At 36.5% G+C, this 20602-nt stretch overlaps 1 protein-coding gene across 2 annotated transcripts in view; it reads left to right on the plus strand.

Moving 5' to 3' along the window:
* The window catches only part of LOC124777048 (AN1-type zinc finger protein 4-like), a 75671-nt gene extending 55608 nt beyond the window's left edge, over positions 1-20063 (plus strand). The window contains exons 3-5 of one of the 2 annotated variants that reach the window (XM_047252315.1): positions 717-866; positions 8466-8586; positions 18258-20063. In XM_047252315.1, the coding sequence (XP_047108271.1) occupies positions 717-866; positions 8466-8586; positions 18258-19808 (1822 nt within the window). In that variant the 3' untranslated portion in view covers positions 19809-20063. The remainder of the gene's footprint in view (positions 1-716; positions 867-8465; positions 8587-18257) is intronic. The other variant, XM_047252316.1, reaches the window with a different exon arrangement.
* The last annotated feature ends 539 nt before the right edge of the window (positions 20064-20602 follow it).

The raw sequence follows: 20602 nt of genomic DNA on the forward strand, positions 1-20602 counted from the left end.
TGACGTGTTAAGACAGTGAAAGGAACCTGTGACCACTGGAGACAGTCGCACAAGTTCCTCCAAAAATCTTAATACAACACACGTGTATCTCATACCGACCTGATGATGGAGGTTTAAACCTTTGTAATGCATAGTGGAGATAAAGAAACAGTGATTGGTAACAGTGAACTTGTTGTTTCATTTGAAATCAATAACAATCACGGTAAAGCCTAACCTGCATTTAAAAATAAAATATTGATTGAAAAGCCAATACATTCTTACTACTCTGTGTGCTTCTTGGGAATGCACATTCAAGCATTGGAACATAGTAATGAATTTAGATGAATGTGTAGCACTATGTAGTATTTTGTGAGCCCTGTCATTAACAATTAAGAACAAACTGCTGCTGATCATTAGGACAGCATTCTAGCTAGTAAAATATCTGGTGGCAGAGAAATTAGTGTTTATCAAGTACTTACATTATTTTGACCAATCTTTGCTGTAATTACAAAAATAGTAATGCAAAGCAGTTGAAAATCATTTTAATTTTTTGGCATATTTTTAATATTTGTTGTTATAAATTTACTGTAACTAAATGCAAACTGCATAATAACTTTATTATTCTATGCTTGAGAAAAACCCACATTTCTGTTGGTATTGTGTGTTATATGCAGGTCATCGATGAATCTCAGAAATGAGGTAATACTCTGTTTATAAATTTGGCATCTTTGTTTCAGGGAGGATGTTTTTGAACATTTACCACCAGGATGTCGTGTTACAGTTCTTGTATTTAAGGATGGAGATCATGTTAATTTGTTTAGGGTGATTGAAAATGGCGATGGAACTTATTCTCCGCTTTCTGAATCTTGGAGCGGCTCATCCATTCGGTATGACTTCTGTTACTTTGTAAAGAAATGCTTTTATTAAAGTTTTGTTTCCAAATTCAATTAACAATTCTTTGGAAATTGTTCATAAAAATATATTTTTTGAGAGACAATAAAATCGTTGAAAATTACTGTATTACTGCTACGGATAGAACTTGAAAGGGAACGAATTCTTTTACTACTTCTTACCACATACCAGAAGGAACATCGGTGTAGGGAGGGTGATGACATCTCTATTATGCTATAAAGCTTATGGACAGTAGGTATGAGACACATCTGGAATATTTGTGTGCCTCATGTCTTAATCAAGTAGCTGTAAGAAGTGTGTACCAATAGGTTTCCAACTTGTGATTGACAGGTGCAAATGGAATGTTCACATCAGTATAGATCTCATTTACAAGGATATCTTATGGATTTGTCCTCTTCGATTTTCTTTGTACTTCAGGATGTGAAAGTATTTGCCCGGACATCAGTGTCTTAAAGCAGTACATCACAGTCGTCAAAAGAGGTCCAAGAAATCTGCTATATTGGAAGATTTATGAGAATCTGTTCACTGCAGAAAGAAAAAAAAAATGGAGTTTATATGCAAACCTGTTGCAGCCCATAGAATAATGGATTGCAATTATAAAGTTGCTGACTCATATCTCACTTGTAGCATACTTGTATGAATTCCACATCTATTAACAAATGAAAATGTGAATTAATACATAAGAATCACAATATTCTAATAAAAATAATATCTTTTTATATTTAATTATAGATCATATGAAGATAAATTAAAATTTGTTACATGAAAAATTGTGTGCATCAATAAATAAATAAGTAATAATAATAATAATAATAATACAGTTCAATGTTAGGAAATAAAAAAGTGTTTGATTTTGTCTTTCATGTTTACCATTATTGTACCAAATTTTAATTTATTGTGAATATTCACATTTCTGGTGAATACGCATTTAAGAAAAATATTTTCATTAAAAATTTGATTCCATATATGGTAAATAACATAACATAACCATGTTTTAATAAATATATAATTTTGAAAAGTTAAAAAAAATTATAAACTAGCAAGATTCAAACCAACGACTTTACGATTACAATCCCATTTTGCTACACTCTGAGTTATCGACGAATTCATTAATAAACCATAAAGGTCTTATGCTTAACAGTGCTACGACTAACTCAGTGCTCACTCTTCAACAGTGAAAATGCTAAATAAACAATGCAGCTGATTCTTATCTATTTGCATCTCTCAAACCCAAAAACAAAGTCATAAGTGTTCCATCACCCACCAGTTTTTTTGCAATATTAAAAAACAACTATTTTCTCATTTATTAGTGTAGGGTTCTAAACACAGTGATTAAAAATATATTATTGTTTGTGACATCAGGAATGACAAAAATGTTCAATAGTGACCTTTTCCTCACAATAATGGCTTTCCCGCCCAGATCATGATTTGCTGCAACAACAGATAAGGGAGGAGGTCTGTTACAGATGAATGTCCTGCTGAGTTGCCAGAGGAGTAGAAGCTTTATTTAGTGATAGAAGCTAATTATATGTGTTCCTCATGCGTGAATTGATAAGTGTAGTGTCAGCTAATAGTGTGTTTTCTTAACCCCTTAACATACAACCCCAAGTTATCTCATTTTTATTATTTTGACAGAAATCCTGAGTATACACATGCAACTTAAGAACAGACTTCCAAAAATGAATAAAACCCGACTTATAATATCTGTGTCTGCACTGATAGTTAAGTGTTCAGCCACCAGAGAGCATCTGGTCGTACATTTATAGCCTGGCTGTCATGTTTTGGTTGAGTTCGTTGCCACTAGATACCATCTTTACTATGTTCAGCTTTGGATATGTGACAACATAATGTATGCTTAGAGCCGCTGTCCTGTATTTTTGTTTCGGCAGTGCTTCCAGGAAAAGGGTGGCTATAGTTATCATGAGTTTGACATTGAATTTAACAACTCAGAAAGTGAAGAAGAATATAATGTTACATAATTAGAAACTGAAAGTGATGACAGTTTGTCATTCAAGTTTCAGTGGAACGAGGTAAATACATCCACTGTGCTCCTACCAGCTTCTCCAGGATTTGTGTTCACAAGAAGCTGTTGTGAAATACATCATTAGACTCCATATTTACAAAGAAATTAAAAAATAATTTCAGGTTTCAGGATATTTTAGTCAAAAGGCAGTGCATGTGTATTCTCAAGATTTTATTCTTGGTGATCTTCAAAATTTTGTAACTTATTATTATGAGCTGCAAAAGCTATCTTCATATGTCTGTATGTAACATCATTCATTATGTGATATTTGTCAGTAATAAAACGATTATTTTTTGGAACATAATTGGGGGGGTGGGGGGGGGGGGGAGAATCAGTGTATGAAGTGGTTAAACATTGTTTTTCAGAGAAGGAACATGTCTCCCAAATATGTAAATAATAAAAACAGTTTTTGTTACATTTGTGGCTAATTAAATTTAAAAGTGCAGAGGCAAAACTGGACTTTTCTAATAGAGAGCTTGTGACTGTTATGTTGACAATGAAATAGACCAAAATAAGTTTTGAGCTCCAGAAATCTGTTGTGCCAAAAGTGTAACATTATTTACTGGCTAATTAAAAAAAAAAAATCCGTCATATGCCCTTTGCCATTCCTTTGATAAGGCGGGAACATGAGGATCATGTAAGAGACTACTGCTTCTAACAATGAAAAGTATTCTGGCTCAAGAAAGCGGTCATGTGTGCGTGAGGTTGATTGCTTGTGTGAATGTGTGTGTGCTTCTTTTCTGAAGAAAGCTTTGGTTGAAAGCTTAATGTGTAACAGTATTTTCGTTGGGCGTGTCTGCAACTTAACATGTCATCTTTACGATGAGTAGTAATCTGTCCTGTTCATAGTATTGTAGACTGCTACTTCTGCTTGACAAATATATCTGGAATTAGTCCAAAGTCCAAACATACTGTTAAATATCCATCTTTACAATCAGTGATTTGTCCAGTGTCTCATGGGCCAGGCCTTCCCATACCATCTCCACCAGACGACAAAAATGTGGCAGATTATTCTGAAAATGTTGATGACATAAGTGAATTACAACAACAGAGTGCCCCATTGTTTATGAAAGGAACTATTACAAATGATCTTCGCTTTCTAATAGAGGGGGGTCTAAATTGGCTTGGTTTGTTTTCTCAGGTTACCTAAAAGTAAAGCAAAGTTGTTACTTCAAGAAAGGCAACACATGCTTAATGGCACCAAAGTGAGTTTTCTGTTGATCCTTTGGTGGAGTTACTGGGTGATGAGTATGTACCTAAAGATTGGAGTTGGTTCATTGGCTCCTTGAAAACCAGCTTGAAAGGTTTTGCTGCATAATGAAAATAAGTTTCCATCCATTCCTATAGTTCACACAGTTGGTATGAAGGAAAGTTACATGAACATGCATTTCTTGCAATACATTTTCTGATATGATGTCTGTGGAAGATGCGTGCAAGTTTCAAAGTGATAGCTATTTTGCATGGAGTACAATTTGGCTATAAAATTTTTTGTTGGTTCTTGTGAATGGGGTTTAGCAGAGGTAGAAGTAATCATTAGATTAAGAAAAGCTGACCAGGGAGAGAATCTTTTGATCCAGGACAGGCAAATGATATTCATCAAACACTAATAAATGCTGACAAAATCTTATTGCCTCCATTACGTATCAAACTAGGTATGACTAAAAATTTCGTGAAGTGAATGAATGGCTCATGATGCAACTGCATTTCTCTTTCTAAAAACCAAGTTCCTAAAGGTCAGTGAAGCAAAATAAAGAGGGAATATTTGTTGGTACTCAGATTAAGAAACTTATGAAAGGCTCACAGTTTGAAAATCAAGAATTGGCTGCATGCTTCTCTTTCAAAAATGTTGTCATAACTTAGGAAACTGCAGATCTAAACATTACAGAGAACTAATCAGTGAGTTGATTGTGAACTATGGTAATGGAATGTAATATGTCGTTGAAAACACACATTGGATTCCCATCTTGATTTCTTCCCTGAAAACTGCGGCACAACCAGTGAAGAACATGGCAAGCATTTGCACAAGGACATTAGTGAAATTGAAAAATGCTACTTGGGAAAATGGATTCCAAATATGTTGGCAGACTGCTGTTGGAACTCAGTGTAATAAAAAAATTGCTTCATATACAGTTTAGGTAGGGAAAATCTGTTCTACCTAACGTTTTACACTTACTAAAATGTATAATTGCCAGAAATGTTATTTATGTGGTTTCTAACAAACTGTTGGTGATGGAAGAGATTTGAAATCAGCAGAAAAACTCAGTAGAATCACTCCATCATACTTCCTTTAACATTAAAAAACTTAAATTTTGCTGCATTTTACTGCTCTTGGAAATTGATGCTTGGGCACTGAGCGTCAAAGCTACCTAATAAGTGCGAAGAAAATTGGAGGGGGGACATACTGTAAGGTCCCCTCGGTAGGAGAGAGAGAGAGAGAGAGAGAGAGAGAGAGAGAGAGAGAGAGAGAGAGAGAGAGAGAGGGAGGGGGGGGGGGGGTGAAACAACTTGCTGCAGACTGCGCCAGCGTGGGGAAGGCTGGGAAAAAGCAAACAGAAATGTAGTATTTCTATAAATTCTTCCATAACTAAGTGAAATGAAAAAGAAACAGCTCTGTGCTTCCCACTTCCACTCCCCCCCCTCCTTTCTGCCCCTTCACATTTGATGCTTCTCTTGGTCCCTTAATATTACTGTACTCAAAATGTAGTTTGATCTAGCTATGTGTTACAACATTTGTGACAGATTCCCTTGTACTCCAGATACTAACTCTTTGGAGAGCAAGCTCAGGCCATAACTGTGTGCTAAAAAGATCACACTCAGGTATAGGTCGGACTGTGATTTTCTCGATGTGCGAGCCACCTATCACCGAAAACTGGACTCATTTTGCCTGAGAACAGTGTAAGGACATTGTGCTACCTGTCTCCTGACTGGTGGTGCCTTCAGTTGTCAATTTCTAAAATTATTTCGAAAGAAACATTAGTGGGCGTAACAGCTGTTGGCTTAAGTGGCTGAGGCAATATAATCACACTGATGTAATTCTGCTGCAAATATGTAAAGTTTGTTGAGTGAGAAAGAAATTTTGGATGCTCAGTAGGAAGAAATTGCTCAATCATTCATCTTTCACTTTTTTCCTGGGAGGATAGTTGTAGTTTCTGTCATTATTTTCAAATTTGTAACCTATCAAAGAACTGAAGTAAAAATGAAAAATAGCCCCTTCTTAGTATGTATTAACTCTCAAAAAAACATTAGTTACGTATGTGCCTGTAATGCCTTAAGTAATGGCATAAATGGCCATTTTCCTAGGCCCAATGTTCCTCTAAGTTGCCAGCCTCCAAAGTGTTAATTCATTTTAAATATGAACTGAGCTTTTGAAGAAACACAAACAAAAAGTGTTTGCCATTTCCTTAGATTATGAATTAACTCTTAGAACAGAATATGAGGTAGAGGTGTTATGGAAATTTGGCAGTAATGGACATAGACATAACAATCATACTACAAATGGAGAAAACAGCATGTGAAATTGATAGATCATAAACTTTGCATGATGAAATTTAGCATTGGTTTGTAGAGAATGGAGTCAGTACAGTAGGGAATCTATAAAACAGTTGTACTGCATTTTTATCATCACAATAGCAGGTGGTATGGGATGGGTTGTGTGACAAGTGCAGTTCTGAATGCAGCAGGTATATTGCTATTTGAGATTACTGTAGGAGAAGAGTGTGTTAGTGGTACAAAAATATTGCATAATGGTCAGGCATAAATGAGTATCTTTAAAGTACCTATAGGAAATGTCATTTGGGTTGTGTAAATGGACAAAAATTATTAAGTAGAGCTGTGGAAGGCCACAGTAAGAACTGCAAAAGTATATAAATTATGGCATAACACCGTGGAGTGTATTGTTGTCAGTAAGGGTGATTTCTGTTAAATTAGAAATTTTTCAGTATGCAAATAGTTGTTGGTGATGGTGATTTTACTACTTCAAGAAACAGTGATAATTGCCCACTGTGATAATGCACAGACTGCTTCATCAGGTTTTTGCACACAAGGAACTCACAAAAGACATTCACTGTTCTACAACAGTGATTTTTGGTGCTACAGAACTGTATGATTACATAGATTTTAATATAAATCAGTGTCTTCTGATATGGGCAAATTTGCAGCTAAGAGCACAAAAGGCAAAGAAAATGTGCACAGTGTTTCAGTATATGTCAACATCACAGTTTGGTACTTTAGCAATGCTTAGGAATGTTGGTGAACCTTTGTTGTTGAGTAGTACGCAGGGGAGAGGGGAAAGAAATCCATAGTCATCATTTGATAGAGGCAATGCCATCAAACAAGCAGCTGTTTTGCTTGCATTTAACATGGCATATTTTGTAAGAAATAGCTTAATTTGGCACACACCATTTAAGGAAAGTAGTCCATTTTCTGTTTTTCCTTCAGAATCATAACTTTTTTTTCTGTAAATTATTTGTGTAATCTAACATTTGGTGTAAAGAAAAATGAGTATTCCAATTTTAAATTGTGAAAACTTCCAAACATTTTTAATTTCTTGTTTTCCAACATTCTAGTCTGTAACTTCCTAGACAACAGCAATAACATGTTCATAAGCATCTATACAAGTTTTTACCAGTTTCATTTCACTTATAAAATTTCTCAGCATGCTTTTTCAATACTTAAATGGCTTCAGAGAAGTCTTCTTTCAAACTGCCTTGAATTTGACACTCACAGTTGACCTTTTGATCTTCTCAGTTAAGTTGGATGTTGACCTTACAATTGAATTTTCAGTTTTGGGAAGAGGAAATAGTCTGTAACTGACAAATGTGATTAGTAACAGGTGTGGGACAACATTGTGACTTTCTTTTCAGTGAGGAATTCGCAAGTCATTATTGCTTGGAATTGTACAGCAAGAGAGAGTCACAAAAGGTGGAGAGATTTGAGCAGACTTGGATGCAAACTAGAAATTGTTTAAACACTGCCAGATAGGATTCCTTATTTACTCTTCTAGGTGTAGTGACATTCTTTAATGTGGAAGCAAAGTGGTATTCCCAGCAGACTTTTATATATAACTCTGTGAGTGTTATATTGAGGAAATAAAATGGGAAGATTGGGATTTCAAAAAAGAGATATTATTTACCAACAATGGGGAATAGATTATTGCCACTGAAATTGCTTATCCTGCTAATGACAACCAGCATACTGAACAAAATATTATGTACTCATTAGAAGCAGGAGACTAATGAAATAAAGAAACTTCTTTGAATTCAGGAAATTAACATATTACAATTTCCCCTGCTCATTACGAAGCCACATTAAGTTTATAAACAAATTGGGAGACATAGATTTCTCAATAGAAGATCATTAAAAATATGTTACTTAATAATTTTTTCATTGGATGAAAAGCTAGTATAGGTGAAATTCTGACATATAGCTAATCTAAGAAATATTTTCATGTGCTTGTAATTATGTATTTCTCTATGTATCATTATTTAACAAAAGTAGCATGCACTACAAGATGTTGTCTCCTGCTGTCATTTTGATATATCATTCTATGCAGAAATTTGTTTGCTGAGGATGATCCAGAAGAAAATGCAAAAAAGTTCCATGAGAATTCTGTTACAATGGGAAAAATGCGTGACCTGCGCAGTAAGATGGAAGCATTGTCACTTCAGAGAAAGGTACATTGTGAAGTTAATTTGAATACTCTGGAAACTATAGCTTCTGGAATTTTTAAAGATTAGCTTGCAAGGGTAAAGGGACATAGCTTAAACTGTGTCAGATGAAGGTGAGGTTTAAAAATTTTTCAGGGTCAGGAAAGATCTCTCCAAACTTAGGGACAAAGGAGAAGCTTGGTGAACCGAAGGATTAGTGAATAACAATACTGTATCAGTTGAGTTTCACACATTTAAAAATTCCAAAAGCTAAACATATTCATGTGACTTCCAGTTTACATGTCTGTTGGTTCTGTTCCTGTTTCCGTTGCTGGTGAGTATACACTTCACTTCTCTCGCAAATGTAGCAGACAATTTTTTGAAAGGCGTATAATTTAGCTAAGTTTCTTTGATGACTCTATTCTTATAATGTCAGTCATTTAGAGTAACTGTTTACACTACAGATCTTAACAGTATGCTGCTGCATGAAGGTTTATTTTCAATTAAAAAAGCACTCAACATCGTCATAATTTGTTTGTTGCCAGGAGGACTGGTGTGTTATGCTGTACAATGGTGTAAATTGATAGAAAATTGGTTTGCACTCTGTATCAAATTGCTTATTGTTTACTTGTGCATAGAAATTCTGATAGCTTGAGCTGAAGTTCCTTGATTGTTTATAAAACAGTACAGGAACACAGACATGTAAGAAATCTGTTCCTTGAAATTAAAATGTGATAAAGAGAATGAGAGATAAAAGTATTTATTTGAGAACTTTCGAAAAGAGTAAGTGCTATGTTATTCATTTTTCTATATGTTTTCTGTAAATTGCATTTTTGAAATTGCCACTAAGCCGTGCATAATGCAACAGCTGAAATGGAACAGATGTAATTCATACATGAACAAGGAAATAAATTACAGTAAGTGTGTAAGTTCCATTGAACAACACAGCTATACAGGTATAGTAAAAGCTGTAATTTATATAATCACCACTAATCATTTCATTGAGTATGTATTCACATATATGCATTGTACAGCAGGCATGGGCAACCATCTGTGACCCATAGGCTTGATTCACATACTTACTTATGCATATGGGGTAGGCCGCCTCATCACTTGATGCAACAGCAGAGCTCCTAGTGCACGAAATCAGAACTGTAGTGTCTGTGACGTTAATTTTTATTGACTAGTGCACCAAATGAATGACACCGCATTCATGGCAATCCATGTGTTTTTGAAAGTACATTCATTTTATGTCACACGATCTTCAGATGTTAACATTATTTACATTTCATGAGGTTTTTGCAATACATAATATTCGCCTTAGAAACCTCCATTGCAAAACTCTGAATGCCATTAGTAAAGAAACAATTTTCACGGCATGTAAATAAATGTAAACATCTGAAGATGTGAATCCAATCCTCTTGAAATAGCACCATGGAAAAATAAACATCTACGGTTGCAGATAATTCATTATAAATTATCTTCAGTTTCAACAACTGCTGTGTTCTAATACGTCCTGAGCAGAGTACAGTGTGAGAATCTCACTTTCAGTACCATGAAATTCATCTGTGGACTGGATTGAAGCCAATTGCTGACCGGATCCTGCCTGTGGGCCATAGGTTGCCCACCCGCATTCTACAACTTTTAGTTGTATAAAATTATTTATGTATGAAAGTATGTCTTCCAAAAAATCTTGTAAAAGTACAAATTACTATATTCTTGTTTGAAGATAGTCATGTGCAAGTAAGATGAGGAAAAATGTCCTGATTTTTCCAACGACAAATATAGTTTAATAAGATGAAATTTAAACTGATGATTGTAATATGCTTACTAACATTGACAACACATTTAACTCTACTTGCACCTGTGAACACCTACCTCTCTTTCCTCCTCCCCCCAAGTGCGCGCGCGCACACACACACACACACACACACACACACACACACACACACAGCATGAGAATCAAAAACTTTATTGCAGAAATGGTAACAATTCACTTTCATTGGTATTTCTGGTGTAAAAGATGTTATAAGTGATAAACAAAATCTATAAAAAAATTATACAAATGTCATATATTTGTATTAAATGAAAAAGTTATCAGAACAATATTATTCTTGTGACTGTTCCTTCAAACTTGAAGAAAATAAAATGCTACATTTTTTAGTATTATTTTTAATGTTCTTGTATACCACAGACTTTCAGATATTTGCAGCTTTGTTGTTCCTAGTGTTTCCTACCATTAATTTTCTTATGTTTCACTTACATGAGAGCAGAAAAGTAATTAAGTGGTTAGAATGCCAAACCTGTGTTCAGCAGAAGGGGTTCCAATCCTTGCCCAGCAAACTTAGTCTGAAAAATAAGAGAGAGCTAGTGACAGAAATGAAGCATGAAGGATAGTGTGACTTGCCAGAATAGCTCACTCAAAAGAGGATTCCCATGTAGAAAGCAGTGTTCTGGGCTTGAGTCCTAGTGCAGTGCACAGTTTTAATCTGCCCAGAAGTTACAAAATGGCATGTACTTCACTGTGAAGTGAATGTTTAATTCTAGAACTACTACATTGAGTTATTAATCTGTCAGGTTTTCTCGACTTGATTGATTAATGCTGTGCTTCTGGATGTTCTGCTGAGCTGTTATTTCCATTTTATGCATAATATTTTGACAAATGACCCAGCCATGTTCCTCAGGAGTTGCAAATTATGCTGTTTATGTACCCTGTGCCTGGACTTCAACCAGACTGTTAATTTTCTTTGTCTCGCACAGCTGTTTATAGCAGAGTTTGATTCCTTACACCTACTATACCCTTTAATGCTCATTAGTTTTTCAGAGCTCGCACTGATATTTGTGAAACACAAATCCTCTCGGCATTTTCCAACTCTGGTGGATGTGATGACCGATGAGTTTTAATAGACTGAGTGCAGGACCCCAAGCGTCATTTAAATTGAAACCTCTGCCCCTTCTAATTCTGGTTTTCTGACATTATTATTTCAATAGACTCTTCAGTCCTTTCATTGCTACAGATGAGCTCTTTGCATTCTGTGCTGAGGCTGCTTTTGTTATGACTGCACTGCTTGCCAAATGCTGGTACCTGTGCTGAGAGACAGTGTTCCCGCTGACATGAAATACTAATCGTCCAATTTTTCAAAACCTATTAGGTGAAAAAAATTTGAGTTTTGCCCATCTTACTGACTGATATCTGCTCTAGATAAAGAATGAAATTTCTTTTCATTATCCATCATCCTTGCTGCACTGCATCAAATTAAATAACACACTGCACGAAATTTTAGTGTGTATGCAGAAGTAAAAATGCATTGCATGAAAGTTGTGTGTACTTTATCTTAGCTTATAGATGGCAGTGAATGAAATGTAGGTAAGAAATAATAATTTTATTTAAAATTGAGAGCAGAATGAGATTTCATTTCATTGTCGAGTTATTGGGGTTTATGTCCAAAGGACAATAGTGCTCAACGTGCCCATTCATGTCCTTGCACATTGCATATCATATTGTCATAACAATCGTCATATCTCATAAACAACTCAAGATATCAAAATGAGGTTTTCTGCAAAATAGCGTGCAATGAGGCACGTAAGTTGTATGATAAATACTCAAAACTTTTTTATTCATCAAGATACAAAAGTAAATCATGTGCACCAGTGAGAGGTCGGCGGCTCGGGACGCGTTCATAGAGAGTAGAAAAAGCCAAGCGGCATGCATATTCACATCCATAACATCTGGGGAATGGCGTAGCAGGCTTGTACATGCCCGCACCAGCAAAAGGGTTAATTATGCTGCTCCAGAAACTTAGCACTTGAACTAAAATACTGGTCTCATCATGTTTCATTTCACGATTATATTCAACATAGCACTCAGCGTCAGCTGATTTGCTTGGTTACTGGTTGGGTGTGTCACTGAAGTTCCGTGTATCTCTTCTTGACTGTACTGATTGTCTGCCCCATGTAAGACATGCCACATTCACATGGAATGTGATGCACACCCAGCTTTCGGAGATCTAGATTGTCTATAATATTATGAAGCATAAATTTTACCTTAGTTGAATGGAGAGAAGTACACTGGATGGCATGTTTCTGTAGGAGTCTACCAATCCTTCCGGATATAGGGCCAGCATAAAGTAGATAAGCGGTTTGTAGCTTCACTTTCTGAGTCTCTCTCTTCTTCTTTCTCAGGCATTCTTGATTTTGACTGCATCACCCATTCAGTTTGGTGATCTGAATATCCATTCTTTTGAAACACTATTCATAGGTGTTGTAATTCTTCAGGGAGGCTTTCCTTGTCTGAGAGTGTTTGAGCTCTGGGAGCCAGAGTCTTTAGCACAAAACTGGCTCAGTACAGAGGTTAGTGTGTGTAGGTTCTGTATACATACTGTATTCTTCTTGTAACTAACACATCAAAGAACTTGGTCCTCTTTTAAAAATGTACTATCATTATTTTTGTATTACGATGTATAAAGTTTGTTTGTTCTCCATTATATTGATATCATTAAGATGTATAAAGTTTCATTGTTCTAGAAACCCTTGAACCTTCTTCGCTCCTTGTGGCCATACAAAGAATTTGTCATCCATTTACTGATTGAAACAGGCTGCTTTCAACTTGGCAGATTGTAGTACTTTTGCTTCAAACTCTTCCTTGTGTAGCTTCACCATGATGGACTACCCATCACCACATCTTCATTTTGATCATACAGTATTATTTTCCGTCGAACGGTTAATACTGTAAGTTGATATCAGAACATGTCAAAAAGTTCTTTACTGCAGTTAGTTTCAGTAAATCATAAACTGGCGATAATATCCTTAGCCTGTAGCCCCAATTGACTGAGACAATGTACAAAGTCAGCGGAGTTGTGAATGTTGTCTTCACACTTCCCCACATATTCTCCGAGAATGCGTTTCTGGTATTTTACTGGCTGGTATGTGGGTTAGCCAATATTGCTAACTATGGGTCTCAGAGTAATTCCTTCCTTTTGTTCCTCAGGAAGGCCATATAGGCATGGTAGCACTGCTGCTCATGTTTCAAGATCATTAGTGATGATACTTGGCAAACTGTCTCAGTGGGAAGAGTCATTATCATCCTCTCGATTTTATTTATAGGATAAACATCCATCCGTCTATATAGTACATCATTCAAAAGATCAAAAATCGTCTTATTGTAGTGCACACATGACATTAGGACTGTAGAGTTGTCCTTATTGGCTGGAAAAACTACAGTTTCCTTGACATCTTGCAGATATTGCAATGGTATTCATCTCCCTTGGAGATCGGTGCTCTACAGCTTTGTTGTGAACTCTCTTGAATATGATGATGAAATGAAATATGATGAGACTGGTAGCATAGTACAAACACTAAGTTCCTGGGCCATCATAATTAAGGAATCTGTTGAAATAAAGAGGTCAGGAAACCTAATAAGAAGGGACAGAGGTTCCAATTTAAATGATGTGTGGAGTCCAGCACCCAATTTATTAAAATCTCACAAGCCGCCACATCCAACAGAGTTGGAAAATGTTGAAAAAATTTGCATATCTTGGAATATCAGTGCGAGCTCTGAAAAACAAGAGCATTGTGGGCATCAGGATCATACTCAGCTATAAATAGCACCACAAGACAAACAATAGTTCACAGTGTGGTTAAAATCCAAGCAGCAAGTACACATAACAGCAATACTCGCAGCACCTGAAGAAGATTTTTGGGTCAGTCATCAAAATATTGTGTATAAAAATGAAATAACAGCTTGGCAGGACACCTAGAAGTACACCATTAATCTTAAGTTATTTTTTCTTTGGTTTTTTTGGCCATTGTTCTGGAATTTGAACAATCAAGTGTGGTAAGTCGCAATTATCTTATTACATTTTCAGTCAACTTCCATACTAACAACAGCCAAACCAGAGTAATCCTTGCAGGAGTCATCTGCTTAATTAGGCTTCACATTAAAAAAATCACTAAGGTTTTCTCCACCTGGATGAGCACATCTATGTTATAAAAATGGAGATATTTTTTCAGTTGTGATCAGGCTAGATTATAATCAGTTTAATACTGTTGAAAAATTAATAATTCACAAGCTGTTTGTTGTTCTTGATACTATGATGAATGTACTTAACTGTAGCTGCCAATAATCAGTTTGTTGCACAACAGAGAAAAGAGGTGATTGATTCAGAGGATGATTCTCTTAACTACCAAATTAGATAGTTTTATCATGTAGTAAATTTAAAGACAAATGAATTTGAGTATTTTCAAGTGTTTACAGCTGTAAACTTATTCTAGCTATTGACAGTCATTATAATGTAGCACTTCGACCATACAGTATCATGTAGGTTGGCACCATCATTTATCATCAGAACATATGGCAGTAGCCCATTCATTTTAATTATATAGACACAATCTGGTTTTTACCTGTAGTAAAACCAGCCAAATCCTTTCGGGAGGTTTACTGATTTCAATAATTTACTGTAATTCGACTTGCTCTTGGCCATTTAAAAATTTATTTCCACATGTAGCTCCTATATTTGTTAGATCATTTTTATGTTAATATTTTGCATAGTAAACAATTACCTTCAGTTTTTGATTATATAAAATGAAGGTTTTTCTGTGTCACTTGGATTTCCTGCATTCACGTTTGATATAAGCCTGGCGTGTCTAACTTCAGTTTTGAATAGCAGTTTTTGAGTAGTCATCCCACCATGCTGTTTCTTTTAGAATACTTATTTAACTCCATCACTCACATAATTTCTTTACAATTGCTGCCATCACCTCTTGTAGAGTATCCCCACTCTTCATTTGGTAATCTGTTTCCCTTTCAGGGACACAAAGTGAGATGGTGCAGTGGTAAGACACTGGACTCATATTAAGGAGGCCACTAGTTCAAATACTCATCCAGCCATCCACATTTAGGCTTTCCATAATTTCCCTAAATAATAATGCAAGGACAATTTCTTTACCCATCCTTCCCCAATCTGAGATTGTGCTTCACCTCTGATTGTCTTGTTGTCAACTAGACATTAAACCCTATTCTTCTTTCCTTTCCTTCCTTTCTTTCAGTAACAACCTACCCCTATTCCCTTTTGTTTCTTCTTCCCCACCAAGTTTTTATTTTTGGTGATCTCTGGTTACAAAGTTGACAGAGCTTTTTCAATATTATATATACAAATCTCACTCCGTGATCTCCATTTGTATGTTCACTTGATATTGCACTACCTGACAAAAAAAAAGCACTCAGAAGACACGGGCTGATGTGTATGTAAAATCATATACACGTATACACTATCAGCAGGTCTGTAAATGATTATAGAGTTGCAGTTCTCTGTATAGTGATAGTAGAACATCCACCAGAGTACATTAGTGTTATCTTTAGTATTGTCACCACGCCTCATAGATTATATAAAGGATACGAACGGCAAACAATGTTGGAAAGATGTGGTGGTGTTTACTCATGTGAGACAATGTTATCAGCACCTGACAGTGTTTGAAAAGAGCATCATTGTGGATCTCCATTTGGCCGGCTGATCAAATCTTGCAATATCCAGATTTGTGAGCCATTCAGGCTTGACAGTGGCCCATTGTTGTATTGCATGGGAACATGAGAGCAGGCATACTAGTCATCAAGGTTCTGGTTAAACATGTCTGACCCCACAATGGAGTGTTACAGTACTGGGTACCAAGAACATCATAACCTCTTCACATTTTTGCCTGCCTTTCGAGAACAAGTAATGGACTCCCCATAACATTCTATGTCACGCCACATCCTTGGTTGGAGACCAGCATCAACTAAACTGCAGAATTACCATCCCATACATAGGCTGCCATTAACACCACAATACAAATGTCTCCATTGAAGTGTTGCCTTGACCAGGAAGATGGACTGCTGATTAATGGTGAATCACGCTCCTGCACTACCACAGATCTTCGTCAGTGAATGTGACAGCAACCTGGAGAGAGTCCCATTGTTCCAGTGCAATGTTTCAGAGAGGCACTGTGGTGTTCCTTTTGGCAACGTGATTTGGGTAGCCTGGGTATGATGTCAGGTCATAGCTGGTAGTGACAGGAGCAGCTCTGGCAGTACAACAATACATAATGGACGTCTTGCAGTTTTGTATCAGTTTTAAGGTGCCATTTTTCAACAGGACAATGCTCATCTACACATGGCATGTGTGTCTATGAATTGTCTGCATGTTGTTGACGTACTCTTGTGGCCAGTGGGATCCCCAGATCTATCCCCGATAGAAAGTGTGAGGAACCTTTTATGTCAACTCCTTGCCAGTGTTAGTAGCCAGGATATCAAGGGCCAGTTACAACAGTTGTGGATAATCTTACCTCTGGAGAGGATACAACAGCTTTATGACATCCTTCCCGATGTGCATCAAAGCCAGAGGGGGTGCAACATCATACTGATAAGTGGACTCACACTGCTAAGCTCTGTGTAAGTTGGACTTGATTTTGTCTCAACCAGTAAAGTTTCAATTCATTTCCACCTCATTTTATGGATGCTTCACTTTTTTTGTCAGGCAGTGTACTTTAATACCACTGATAATCTTCCAGACTTTGGGATATGTTAAAATTTATCTGTGATACTTCTACTTTTAGCACCTTAACTGTAGTGATTGTTGGTTTTAATTCATATAACTGACAGTTTAATTGTTTATTGAATAGGAAACTAAATGTCACTGTAAATGTGTGGGGTGTTTTAAGTTATTTGAACATTCCTCTATCATCATCATTATCGTCATTATTATTTTATTCATAGGCCAATGATCTCTTTATCCAAGAGGGATATTACTCATTGCAGTTTTATTCTACTTGGTCTCATTAATTCCCAAACTAAGAAAATTTAATTCTTTCCTCTTCGGTTATTCAAAGCCCAAATTCTGCAGAGGTCTATCTCCAGGTAGTCAGCTACTATCATTTGCAGTTGATGTAAGGAGATTCTTATTACAAGATGCACTATAGCATAAATTATGAGTTAATCCATCTCTGACCTCCAATACTAAATATAATTACTTGAGTTCCACCAATTGCCGTTTTTAAGGTTCCTTGAAGGTTCTCATATTCCTAGCAACATGCACATGCCTGCACAGGCAGTTACCTACTTCGTACTGTAGACAGTCTCCCTCACCTTTCATGAAGGATTAGACCTTTAAAGAAATAGTTTCTATGATAATAATGTGGGGGGAAAAAGAGATTGCTATATTCCACAGAGATGACACATTAAGCTGCAGACGGGCACAACAAAGAGACACTTGCACATTAGCTTTCAGCCACAGCCTTCATCAGAAAAAGGTGCACACACATACATTCATTCACACAAGCAAGCACACCTTATGCACACATGACCACCATCTCCAGCAGCTAGGGCCAGAATGCCAGTACTCCTGTCCGAGCTGTTGGAGATGGCAGTCCTGTGCTGCGTAAGGTGTGTGTGTGTGTGTGTGTGTGTGTGTGTGTGTGTGTGTTTTTCTCTTTTTTTAAAAAGGTGTCTTTTAGTTGTCTGTCTTCAACTTAATATGTCATCTTAATGGTAAGTAGGAATCTATCGTTTCCTTACCTTGTTGATATTCGAACCTGGAGTTTTCATTGTTTGTTTAGTTTTTGTGATAACGTATTCTTTTTTTTTTTACATTCATTTTCCATTTAGGTGTTTGAGTTGACATTTAACAAAACACATGTATGTAATGGAAATCTGTTAAATTCTGTTTTAGCAGCCCAAGAAGTCTGCACCAAGAGTACTCTCGGCAAAGAAGTCATTACTTCATGTTCGTAAAGGGACACCAAGACCGTGTAACAAACCATCCTCACAAGAACATAGAGAGGACGTGAAAGGAAGAGCATCACAGAATTTTCTTCAACTTCCACCACTGGTATCACCACCACCACCACCACCACCACCACCACCAGCTTCATCATTATCATCATCAGCAGCAGCAGCAACACCAGCAACGTCAGCAGCAAATCCATCCATGCGATTTCGACTAGCTCCTTTAAATACCAGCCTTAGTTCTATGACTGCTGTGGATGCAAATCAGCCAGATTGTTGTGAAGAAAAATCTCTTGATAATAAACAGAACTTTCAACTCGTAAATAACAGTAATCAGATTCACCATACTTTAAAGAAAGAACCAAAAGAATTAGAAAAATTACACAGTCTTTCACCTTTGGCATCTAGCACAGTTAAACACATAATAAATAAAAGATCAAGTTACTCAGGAGTTCACAGTGGTAGTAGTTCTAGTCGTGATAATGTCCAGAAAAATAGTGAATGGAATAGAAGAAGTCTGCCATCATTGGAGAAGCACAAGTCTGAAATGAAAAGGTCAGGTAAACAGTCTGTTAATCATGTTATGGTTAACAGAGGTAAGAATACAAATGTCTTGGGCACTTCAAATATAGCGATTGTTGAAGAGGAAGGTGATTCCAGTGCTGTAAATGTAGACCCAGATTTTTCACCACCATCAAATGCCATACCAGTTCCTTCAAAAGAAGCAACCACATTTACTTTGTCTCAGGTTCCACGAGAGAGAATAACATCTGTTGGTAGTGGTAGGTATCGTGTGTCTCGTCTTGTTTTGGATGAAGAATGCCGTCCAAAAACGTCCCCTGACAAACTATCACAGCATGAAAAATCAACTCTTGAAATGTGGGGAATTTTGACAGACACAAAGTGGCATAGGCATCGTAGACGGTCATCTCATTGTAATTCAGGTGTTGATTTACTTGGATTCCCTGCCAATAAAAACAAGGACAATGAGAACCCTGTAGCTCATAACAGAGTAAGTGATGAGAAGCCACTGTCATTCAGGTCATCACTGTCTGATCTACCAGCACGTTCACCAAAGTTTGGCCGAAGAAGTTTGAATAGCAGTGTGGATGCCACCAAAGAACAGAAAAGATCAGAATGGTACCAACCAATGGCAGCAGAAAGATCTGTGCGTAAGCCACTGCTTCATCTTAGCCCAAAAATGAATTCAGAGGGAAAAACTCTACAGATTCTACCAGTCCTTGAAACAAAGTTACCTCATTTGTCTGTTCCTGAGGCACCACTTCCCAAGAAACCTATGCGCATTCGCTGTGCTGAATGCAAGAAAAGGCTTAACATTACTAACACATACACGTGCCGTTGTGAGAAAACCTTCTGCTCTGCACATCGCTACTCGGAATTGCACAGCTGCACTTACGATTACAAGTCTGAGGGCCGAAAGCTGTTGGAACAGTCTAATCCACTGGTAACTGCACCAAAACTTCCCAAGATTTAGTTCACATGGAAAAATGGGCGTTCATTTAAAAAAATCTTCCAGAAATTGTATGTATATAATGTAAAGCTTGTTGTCTAGTGTACTCAAAGGTAATGTAAACTGTAATATTAACTTTTTTTTGACAAATCAGTTGCTGCCTTTTGTATTGTCCTGATGGCTTTGCTATTAATGAAGTACTGTTGTTCAACTTCTGTTAATTTGATTAAATTTTTTATCATTCAGATATATTTACTTTTCTGGTGGTGCATCTAAATACACACACACACACACACACACACACACACACACACACACACACACACACACACACACACACACACACATTTTTAACAAATTTTCTCAGCAAAATATTCTTAGAATATTGGAAATACAAAGAATTTTTATAGGTATATTGAGTCTGAAAAAGTTTAGAACTTTGGGATAATATAAAACTTCTGCTGTCCAAGCTGTATGATTTTCAATGTTGACATTGATGTAGTGTTCGAGATTCAGATCAAATTTTCTCCAACTTCTGTGCTTCTCAAGGTGTTCTCCTGTAATTGGCTTTGAAATATAAACACAGTATTAATTATTACTGAGCTGCCAAAACGTATTTATAAAGAACTGTCCATTACAACAGTACTTAAAGTGTTATAAGATACAAATGTTAGCTAATAAATTCTGTGATCTATGTAAGCATAATAAACTATTTGCATTGTTGTTTTTCATAATTTCCAGTATTTTTTTCTTTTTTCTCCTTTGTTTCTCCCTCCCATCCTTACCCTTCCACAGAGATATTTCGTTGCAAGTTTCAG

This window comes from Schistocerca piceifrons, chromosome 2 (genome assembly GCF_021461385.2).
Source record: "Schistocerca piceifrons isolate TAMUIC-IGC-003096 chromosome 2, iqSchPice1.1, whole genome shotgun sequence".
Taxonomy (NCBI): domain Eukaryota; kingdom Metazoa; phylum Arthropoda; class Insecta; order Orthoptera; family Acrididae; genus Schistocerca; species Schistocerca piceifrons.